We start from the raw sequence: 10972 nt of genomic DNA, 5'->3' as shown, positions 1-10972 counted from the left end.
ATTCTTAGAATTTTGTGCATTTGCAATGTAATAGTTAGTAGCAATCGAAGCGAGCTTGGTTTGCGAAGCAAACCATAAAAGATTGCGTAGCAATTTTCGGGGGTTGGTGAGCGTTAGCGAGCAGGGGGCGCAACCCACTAGTTTCCTTTTAATACGAAACATTTTCCAGCGCTGCAACGACAATACTTTTTCGTCACTTTTTCTTCAAAACAAAAATTCATATAAAATATGCATTAACAAATTGAGAATTTGATTGATGCTTTTAAAGTAGATATACCACAAGGCTGCAAAAATCGTGAATTGCATTTTTTTTTTTCTGAGATACTTCAGATCAGATTAGATTTTCGACTTTTTATTCTGAAAGTAATGTTCACGTAAAAATTATTAACCTAAAATTAACCTAAAAATTAACAGTTGAAAGATTAACAACCATTAAACGATGAATTTTTCAAAAGTGAAGAAATTTTAAGCGGAATCCAAAAACATCTTGTCGGGGATCGGACCCTATTATTTGATTCAGCTAACACATATTTGCAATTTGATGCTTTCAATTTGTTTGGAGAATATTTGGCACGCATTTTATTATTGTTTTTATTTTTCAGAAGTGGCTGAAGAGTATAAAGAATACTATAGTACTGCCGATAACATTGCCAATCAAATTGGATTAGTATTGAGTAACTCAAAAGAGTGGAGGCCTCCCGGTAACAGAGTTTCGCTGCTTGAAATACTCCAGCAGTACTTCAGAGTCCTAAGTATCTAAAATTCAAAAATACACATCAAGAATTTTCCGCCTAAAGAGTGTACACATTAACGGCTTTTGTGTCGTTAAAATTCAAAAGCTTCTATACTATCAACTCCTTTGTGGAACGTTTGACTGACATGATTCGTTACATATAAATAAATATATTATAAATAATTTAATAGTGTTTTTTTTTTTAAATTTATTCATGGTTGATTTTATCATCTAATTTGTTGATTGTATTAATTCGATTCGATAGATATCGAAAAATAAATAACTAATGTTATGTTAATTTAAGCGTATAGAAACGTTGTTGATGCAGCAAAGGCTTTATCTCCATTTTGACGAGTAGATAATGTGCTGATTATCTGTGGAAATAGCAGATTACCTATATAATTAGCAGATTATCTAGGCATCTGGCAGATTACCTAGGTAATGAGCAGATTATCTAGGTAATTAGCTGATTACTTAGGTTATTAGCAGATTACCTATTAGCAGAATTAATTGCAGCAAAGGCTTTATCCCCACTTTGACGAGTACCTAGTAGGCAATGTGCTGATTATCTGTGTAAAGAGGAGACTGCCTATGTAATTAGCAGATTATCTAGGCATCTGGCAGATTACCTAGATAATAAGCAGNTCTTCTTCTTCAGGAGCGCAACAGCCCTTTGCAGGCCTTGGCTGCCTCAACAGCACGCCTTCTCCAGCTCCCTCTGTCCATGGCAACTCCCCTCCAGTTCTTAAGTTTTAGGACTTTGAGGTCGTTTTCGGTGTCGTTGAGCCATCGTGTAGGTGGTCTACCTCTGGAGCGGGACCCCTGAGGGTTCTTGAAGGTGGCAATTTAATTAATTAATCATCTTAGGTGTCAAAAATTGCATGGCTATTTTTATGTTTCTCCTAAATGAATTCGTACTATTTTACCAATATCTTGGGTTTTCAGCAAATATCTTCTATCTATTGGGTATTTGCACTTTGAGAAGAAGAAAATAGAAAGGAATACAAAATCTGTCACTTTACAGAATTGATACTTGATAGGCTTGGTACTCGAAATAGAACGGGAAGAGCAGTTTCTAACGAAAATAAACGACACGTTTCAGCAACCAATCAGGATTGAGATACCCACACTACGTCACTTACGGGTATCCCATTGAATACCTAAAAGTAACGTCATCGTGGCATATGTTGATTCGGAAGCCAATCAGGTTTAGCTTACAGATATCCAAGTAATTTTGGTTTAAATCACGTGGTTAAGCATAATCACTACACTTCCTTTCGAGTTCCAAGTACCCAATGGGATACCTGCAAGTAACATATAGTTTAGTCTACTGTAAGAACTCCCTCGAAAAAAGTCTGAGGTCGTCTGCTGCTATGAAAACAAGGGTAGCGCAATTCAGCGAGGGTAGCTTCTCTTCACTCTAGGGGCCAACACAGTAGACTAAAGAAAAAGATTCCCTTTCGTTCGCCGACCCAAGCCAAAACCTGTCCTAAACAATGACCCCACACCTTACTTGAAATAGTTATACCTCGTTATCATAATCCCCACCACAGGTCCAGACGAATGGCTAGGGGAGTTCTTACTTTGGACAAACTATAGTGGTTTGGGTATATCCCAAAGTTAGTGTTCTTGTTTTAATGCTGATATTAAAGCGACATATAATAATTACACATAATAATAATTTATGTCTTACAATAATTATTTTATGTAAATACAGCCTTAAGTAACCAGATAAGTATTTAGAGAAAAATTTATTTCATATCTTATTACCAAGAACGATTACTGAGAATAATTTTAATGCAGAGTTGAGTTGACTGGTTTATACCAACGCGATTTAAACCAAACGATATTTTTAAAAAAACCTTTCAAGAATATTTTTTTTACATCATTATTTTTCGTCATTTAGAAAAATTAATTTTCACACAATTTTGAGTTTAATTGCTGAAGTGAATTTGCATCACTTTAAACAAGCATAAATATGTGATTTCAAAATGTTTACGTGTCATTGCGTTTCTGAAGAAAAATCTAAGTAAAATAAGTTAATGTGAGCAAGGTTTCTGTTAAGTCATGTCTTTAAAAATGCTTGACCACCACCAACTCTATTTAGTATTTAAAATTAATCAAATAAAGTAAAAATTGAAAGAATTTATGCACTGCAACTTTTTAAACTGGTTATGTCTGATGTGCATTGAAAGATGTTTTGACAAAATAATTATTGATTTTTTTTTATTTGTTAATACTTTTATATCTTTTAACTTAATTATTTTAATTAGCTTCCATAGTTTTGAAATTATTTTTTTATTTGAGGATTGCAGCTGATTAGTATCTCTCTTTTTTTTAATTATGCATAGTTTAAAAAACTTTATTTTACGTGCATTGAGTTTTTGGATAATCAAAATGTGTTTAAATTTGTTAAAATTATTGAATACCTTAAGAATGCTTTATTTTTTATTTTATTTTATAACCGTCGTTGAACAGCCGACCCAATTTCATGGGTTTACGACTACTAACGTTCAACTCCGTAGCCTTGTAATTTTGAACCAATCCAGAAGACAAGGAAACTCCTGGATCAGTACCCCCAGAGGTATTGATTTGTTGTGGGAACATGGAGGACTTTGAGACTCGACAGATTTAACGTGCATCAGTCACCATTTACTACACGGGGAGTCTTCGGCCGGCGAGGATCGAACCCACGACCTCTTGGATATAGGCCCAGCTCCCTACCGACCAGGCTATCCCGGCCCAGAATGCTTTATTTAATGTAAGTGAAGTCTTGAGTTTGATTTTAACATGTTCATGTTAAAAGGGCCCAAGACATTTCTGTTTTGCATGCCATTAAGACGGCTCTGCTTTCCAGGCGTCGCGAATAGTGTATCATGCAGCTCTAGTGCGACGTAAATATATTAAAACTACAACAATTCAACATTTGAGCCTTAAAAACTAATTATCATATCTAATAACAAATTCAATTCATGCTCTAAATAAAAATTTATTCGAATAGTTATTTACAAACGAAAAACTTGAAAGATAAAATATGTAGTGTTGTCATTCCCAGGGAAGGATTGTTATGAAGTCTTTTTGTTCTTAATACCGCCAGATGGCGTTCCTTTTAAATTTGTATGTAACTATTTGTCTGCTTTCTGTTAATAAACCTTTACTTTCTGCCTGAATCTCGATCTCCACGGATTACATATGGCTAAACTTCGAAACAGATACTTATATCTTGATATGATCTTGATATCACAAATAACGAAAATCTTGTTATGTCAAAAAAATAATTTTCTCCTTTGCAGATATCCAGCTAATGTTAATTTGAATTCCTATTCGAAGAATTTCTTTTCAAAACCTTGTTATGGGAAATTTTTTTCGGATTTGAAAGTGAATTTTTTTGGAAAGATCGCAAAGTAGATTTATTGTAAGCCAATTTTTTTTTTTTAATACATAATTATTTTTCTCTTTCTTTTAAAAATAGAATGATCATTGCTGTGTTTAGACTGATAGTCAACTATCATTACATACATATTTGATCGTAGTTATTCTTATGTTTTCATGACTCTACTTTTTAGAGAAAAAATTTTTAGAATACATTTTTCTACATTTTAGAACATATTTCGCTCCGAACTTGTTATTTTAAAAAACTCGCTATCTGGAAAATTTTTTAGCGTCCCTTCAACTTTGAGGTATCGAGAGTAAGCTGGACTATTGCTTTTCCAAATTAGGAGAAAAAACATCCCGGAAGATAAAATTTGTTAACGCAGTAGACGTGATCCTTTTTCATCAAGATTGAAAATTAAACTCTCATCATCATTTATTTTTTTAGGGCAACTGATAGTATCGCTTTCAAATATTCCATCCGATGACATCCATGGCTTCCGATTACGTCAGTCATCTCTCTGTTACTTTCGTAACTGGTGAATAAGTAGAATTACTTTGCTAACAGTTGAATTACGTTTCAGACGTAAAGGCTTTTGACTAAAAAAAATCGTTGACGATTAAATCTCTAATCTGATACAGGCGAATTTCATAGAAGGCACTGGTAAGTCTTTTCTATAAAAGTAATTTTTATATAGTAATAATCCACTGCTTTTTATTTCTCAACCGTTCAACACAGACACAGCACAGATGAGATACCGGTGTCCCAATCATAGGCGTAGTGTGTCCCCCTCAATAAATTTTAAGAATTTATTTTAAAGTGAATATATTTTTTATTTAATAAAAAATTTATAACTTTAGATAGTTCATTTGTAATTTAACGAAATAATTCTGTATTTATCATTTTTTACGTAAGTGGCATTTTAAAAGCCATTTAATGAATTTTTTAAAATTATTTCGTTCATTACTCAACGAGTGTGATGTTGAAATCGATAGGTATTAATATAGTTTATGAACGTGGTTATTAGTTATTTATTTTAATTGATGCACGATACATATTTTAATTACAATTGTTTTCTATTAATATTGTGCAATAATTTTTAAAGACCTGTAACTGACGAAAGATTTTAAAAACGTTTAGAGTTATTTATGTTAACTTCGAATTTTTATTCGGATTTGTTTTAAGTATAAATTTTTAGGTAAAATGGAATAAAATAGTTATGTTTATCATTATTATTATAATTTTTAACCAATTATTTCCTTTTCTTACGAAATATCCCTTTTACACTACTGATTAATTAAAAATGTAATGTTGTACTAGTTTTCGGCATGTTTCAATAGAATGTGTTCTGAACTATTTTATTTGATTATTACGTAACTTTTAGAAACCTACTACCTGACTTGAAATACTGGATTTAAATGCATAAAAATATTAAAAAATGGCACATTATTCGGCATGGTAAAAATGATATTCTTTAAGATTTTAAGGAAATTTCACATCCAGGAATTACACTGGTAAATAATTAAAGTAATTTATGGTGGATTTGACTTTGCTATAATTTTTCTGGCAAAACTTAAAAGCGAAATAAATCTGTTAAAACTTATTCGTGCTTTAGGCAATGTGGGAAAAGCGATCATATTGCTAATTACAACCCTAGACTTATTTTGATCAAGCCTTTTACTAAAAATATATTTTGCGACAGTGTATACTTTAAACAATTTTCTACCATTTACTAAAGTAAATGTTAGTATATATTACAGAAATATAAAAATGAAAAGTTAAAAAAAATCATACTTTAATAAAACTTTTTAAATAATTCTTCATAAATACACTTTAATAATTAATTCTTTATAGCTACATCGAACTATTATGTTTTCATTCCTTGATATAGAATTGCAGAATGCTCAAAAAATAATTAATAAATAAATAAAAGTAAATAAATAAATAAAATAAAATAAAAAAATGAAAACTAACAAATATATAAATTAATAATAATAATAATAACGAACCACCTTGAATTACTTTTTATTTACTGATCGGATCCTCACACTCCAGAATTCAACCTTAATTGTTTGAGGAGTGACCGCAAATATGCTAATTAGTGCAGACGATACTTAAAGTTATGAAATCAAACACAAAAAGCACAATTTCTATGAACAAACGTACTTTTTTTATGATGGACTTAAATTTTTGGCCCCCAAAATATGGGTAATATTGCCCCCTTTGTTTGATTAGGACAGAGGGTCAAAGTTTGCACCCTTTAATGTTAATTTAACTATATGCATATTTCACCATATCTCAAGAATTTCTTAAGTGAATTGAAAATTTTTTGAACGCAATTAAAAATTCGTTTAACCAAGGATAAGTCCATGCAAAACATGACTTTTAGATAAATAAAAATAAAATAAAAATAAAATAAAAATTAAATACTAATTGTTTTTCATTACTTTATTTAATTATAGTCAAACATGTTTTTAAAATTTTTAAGGGATAAAATTTTTTACACCATTTCAAAATATGTAATTTTAAAGAAAAAGAAAAAATGTAATTTTAAAATCACGACTTTTTAAAAATTTCTCTCTCCGTATCTATTTGACCGATTTTGCTCAAATCTTTTGTTTTGCCATGCAAAAATTATTGTCTTTAAAGCAGCAAAAATGGCAAAAAATACTTTTAAATGGAAAAAAATTATTTTACAATTCAAAATTTTTTCGACTATAATTTATAGAAGACTATAAAAAGTAGGAAATATTCAGTAAAAGTTTTTTTTTCTATAGAATTATCTTGATAAATGAATTTTATAGTTGTGTAAAAAAAGGTTTCGATTCATTTAAAAAGTTTTCGAGACATAACGAAAGCGCGGAAAGTAAAAGAAAGATTAAGGGGTCCAAACCTTGGATCTCTTTTATTGAACCTAATTATTGAGATCAAATTTTGCAGATTGCGGTTACCTTCCGTATTTTGCGGGTCAGAAATCCGAATCTATCGGAAAATCAAAGGCATGTTTATCCTAAGAAAGTACGTTCTTATGTCAGATTTCGTAATTTACAATATTACTTGCACTGATTAGTTAGTATAATGTAAGGTTGAAATACAAGGAACTTAGTTTAAATGCAATATAATTAAGAAACGAGAAGCTAATTTGAAAGAAAAAAAATAAACATTTTAATAAGCAATAATAAACAGCGACAAATATTTTTATATAATATTTGTCATTGATTATTATTGATGCTGATATTTTAATATAATACATAATATTGTTATATATAATACTGTCGCGTGTAATATTTTGCCTTAAAATTAGCTTGCTTTCAATTAGGCTTGCTGGTATTGGCAAGTGGCATAAAGTAATAACTTCAGCATACATGAAAACATTGCAACTTATTAATTAGGCTTATTCAATTGTGTTTAATCTTATACAATTCAGCGTTATAAGAAATCATAGGAAACAATACATCATTCGATAACATTGAATAAACATTTTGTGGTGCAATATAGGTACAAACTAGAATTTGTTTCATTAANTTTTATGCTTTAAATTATAGTTATATTAATTTAAAATAAGTTCATTTCACTGGAAAAAAGAGAATAATCACAAATTTTCCAATCAATAATGTTTTAAACTACTAAAATGATATATTATTACATTATCATTTAATTATGGAATAATAATTTTGTTAATTTTTTTGTAATTATTTATATTTATAGTATATATTTCAATTTTAGGAATAATTTTGTACCAAAAATGTGTTTTTGTCCTCTCATCTTGGAAAATATTGGTTTGTGCCACTTTTTGCCAATTTGCTTGGCAAAAACTTGTTTTTGCCAGGACGGTTTTTACCGGTATTTACCATGGTTTTTTCCACCTGCGGCAAAATCTTGCCAACCCTGGTTTAAATGCAATATAATTAAGAAACGAGAAGCTAATTTGGAAAAAAAAAACATTTTAATAAGCAATAATAAACAGCGACAAATATTTTTATATAATATTTGTCATTGAAAATTATTGATGCTGATATTTTAATATTATACATAATATTGTCATATATAATACTGTCAAAAGTAATATTTTGCCTCAAATTTAGCTTGATTTCAATTAGTATTGCTGGTATTGGCAAGTGGCATAAAGTAATGACTACGGCATACATGAAAACATTGCAACTTATTAATTAGGCTTATTCACTTGTGTTTATTCTTATTCAATTCAGCGTTATAAAAAATCATAGGAAACAATACATCATTCGATAACATTGGATAAACATTTTGCGGTGCAATATAGGTATAAACTAGAACTTGTATTATTAAAAAATTTTATCGCTTAAGGCCTGGTTTCTTAGGAAACGTCGGCGTCAGCTTGAAACGAACGTTTACCTCTGATTGGTCAATTATGAGTTTGACAGCATACGTCATCGAACGCTCAGCTTGAACGACAACTGCCGTCCAAATCAACTGCAGTTGGATTACAACGTGACGTTAACAACAGAAGCAAAGTCGGACAACAGCCAACAGCAGAGCGTTGAATTCAGCCAAGATTTTAATTTTAACATTAAACATAGCTTCTTTTTCCTCTTCTTCTTCATTTAGCTAAGCTATAATGTGTTTTTTCTTGGACAAAGTCATTATTTGTTCTTTAAAGCACGGGTCAACAATCACAAAATCAATACGAATTCAAAATAAATATTTGTTTACGTTATTAACGCATGCGCAATGCGAGATAATGTCTGTGTTGGACCGACTGTTCACGCTGAGCTAACAAAACGGTATTTTTATGGCGTCAAAATTATATCACTTAACGCTGACGCCCAGTTAAGACGCTTCTCTTAAGATACCATGCCTTGAGCTAACAAACCAGTATTTTGTTGGCGTCAGGGTAACGTCAACTTAACACTGACGCCCAGATAAGGCGCTTATCCTAAGAAACCAGACGTTAAGTCCGTTCGTCTTTGTATCGGCCTCACTCAAGTCTAAGTAAAAATACATTTTTAAATCCCTCATTTTGTTTAAATAGTAGTATGTAAATTTCCTTCTCCATCCAAAAAAAAAAAAATAAAAAAACAGCTGGATGAAAACGTGCAACGTTAGGGTACTTTACAGTTTGTAGACAGGTTTGAGCTTCTTTATTTTTTCTATTAGATTCCTGAGTTTTAACTATACTAATGATATTTAGCTAAGTAACAAAAACTAGCAACGCATGAACCTTGCAGCAAATTTATTCAAACTCACTGAAATCATTCTTCAAATCAGCTCTTCAATTAGCTTAATTAATTATAAAGTATTTTATTAATTATAAAGTATTTTATTAATTTATATTAAATAAAATGAACATGCATTTTTATTAAAAAGCAATGAATAATTATTTTAATTGATATTTTTAGTACTAAAGTGTTCCTTCCTCAGAAGCCATGAGCAACCAAGAGCCAACTCAACCACAAAATTCTACTTCAAGTGGTGGATCAGAAGAGAACCCAAACCAAGCCGGTATTAGAATATTCCTGTGGAAACTATTCTGTATACTAAGTACAATTACAACCAGAACCTGATTTACCTAAAGAAATGGACCTAAATCCTCAAATTCAAAAAGACTCTTAAAAATTAGATACGAATTAAATACTAATTTTTAAGTAAGAAGAAAGTTAATTAACAAACCAATAAATTGAAAACATTTTAATTAAGCAGGCTGCGTCGATTCGATTGAAATTAATGAAATTTTGCAAGAACTTTTTCAGTTATTCTCCTATAGTTCATGGTGCTGAATTTCAATTGCATCTAATTTGTAAGTTGGTAATTAAAAATAAATACAGTGAAACCTCCGGAAAAGTAGCGACCTCCTCTATTTATGACCACATTTGGGCGGCACGGAATTTTTTATTCAGACTTTGTGTTAAAGAAACTTTTTAGGAGAGAAAATAAAATCTCTCCTAGCGACCAAGCAAACTTCTGCACCAAATGCGGAAAAGGTCAAATAAGAAAACAAGAAAAATATCAAAATTAAAATCGTATGTTAAATCTTAAATTAAAATCGTTTGCGAAAATTCATGAACCTTCAATAATATTTTGAAGTCAATGAAAGTAACCCCTATGAATGACCAACCTTCATTAATGACCACTTTACTGTGGAACAGAGAGAGATCGCGCCCGAAAGGTATATCACGTAAATAACGCTTAAAAATTAATATTTCAAGCTGTTTTACTGTTTATATACCATTTTACAAAACGTTTCACATTAAAAAAAATTACAATTTAATAATGTATAACAAAGTAAAATGTAATTGGATTTACACCCGTTGTTCGTATTTTTAATTATAATGAAAAATTTTGAGATGGGTAAAAATTCAATTCAAGAAAGTCTTGGCCTATGAATATCTCGTCATTAGAGTTTATTGGATTTTGCTTCATGACCAAAATAATAGACCATAAAAAGTGCTAAACATTCAAGTTTATAATTTTATCTTTAATTTTTAAAAAATCTCAAAAAAGATTAGGTTGTGTTTAAATCTTTTCTAGAAAATATTTTATGTCATTTATGAGTTTATATCCTCCTAAGCTACATACTTCTAAAAAATATTCGTATTTATGTCCATTACTTAAAGCTCAAGAGGATATAAAAGAAGAGTCACATTTAAGAAAGATAGTAAACTAAAATTTCGAGTTAAGACTCGCGTGATTTATAAATTTGGAAATAGTATTTTTCTTTGCAGAAAGTTCGTGGTCATTTATTTATATATATACTAGGAGGCTCCGCCCCCTGCTCGCTAACGCTCGCCAACCCCCGAGAATTGCTACGCAATCCTATGTGGTTCACCCCGTGAACCATGGCTCGCTGCGCTCGCTCGCCAATGAACACAATGTTCTAGCACAAAGACATA

The 10972-nt window shown here is 30.6% G+C and overlaps 2 protein-coding genes across 4 annotated transcripts in view; both read left to right on the top strand.

Moving 5' to 3' along the window:
- Positions 1 to 916, top strand: part of LOC122272234 (uncharacterized) — an 18512-nt gene extending 17596 nt beyond the window's left edge. Inside the window, exon 3 of the mRNA XM_071186348.1 lies at positions 603 to 916. Within this exon, the coding sequence (XP_071042449.1) occupies positions 603 to 760 (158 nt within the window). The 3' untranslated portion in view covers positions 761 to 916. The remainder of the gene's footprint in view (positions 1 to 602) is intronic.
- LOC107437016 (uncharacterized) overlaps positions 1 to 10972 on the top strand; it is a 256380-nt gene that overhangs the window by 237917 nt on the left and 7491 nt on the right. For 2 of the 3 annotated variants that reach the window (XM_071186347.1, XM_071186346.1), the window contains exon 2: positions 9482 to 9584. In XM_071186347.1, coding sequence (XP_071042448.1) covers positions 9509 to 9584 — 76 coding nt within the window. In that variant the 5' untranslated portion in view covers positions 9482 to 9508. Of the gene's footprint in view, positions 1 to 4609; positions 4770 to 9481; positions 9585 to 10972 lie in introns of those variants that run through there. The other variant, XM_043053947.2, reaches the window with a different exon arrangement.

This window comes from Parasteatoda tepidariorum, chromosome 10 (genome assembly GCF_043381705.1).
Source record: "Parasteatoda tepidariorum isolate YZ-2023 chromosome 10, CAS_Ptep_4.0, whole genome shotgun sequence".
Taxonomy (NCBI): domain Eukaryota; kingdom Metazoa; phylum Arthropoda; class Arachnida; order Araneae; family Theridiidae; genus Parasteatoda; species Parasteatoda tepidariorum.
This window is presented reverse-complemented; position numbering and strand designations above follow the sequence as displayed.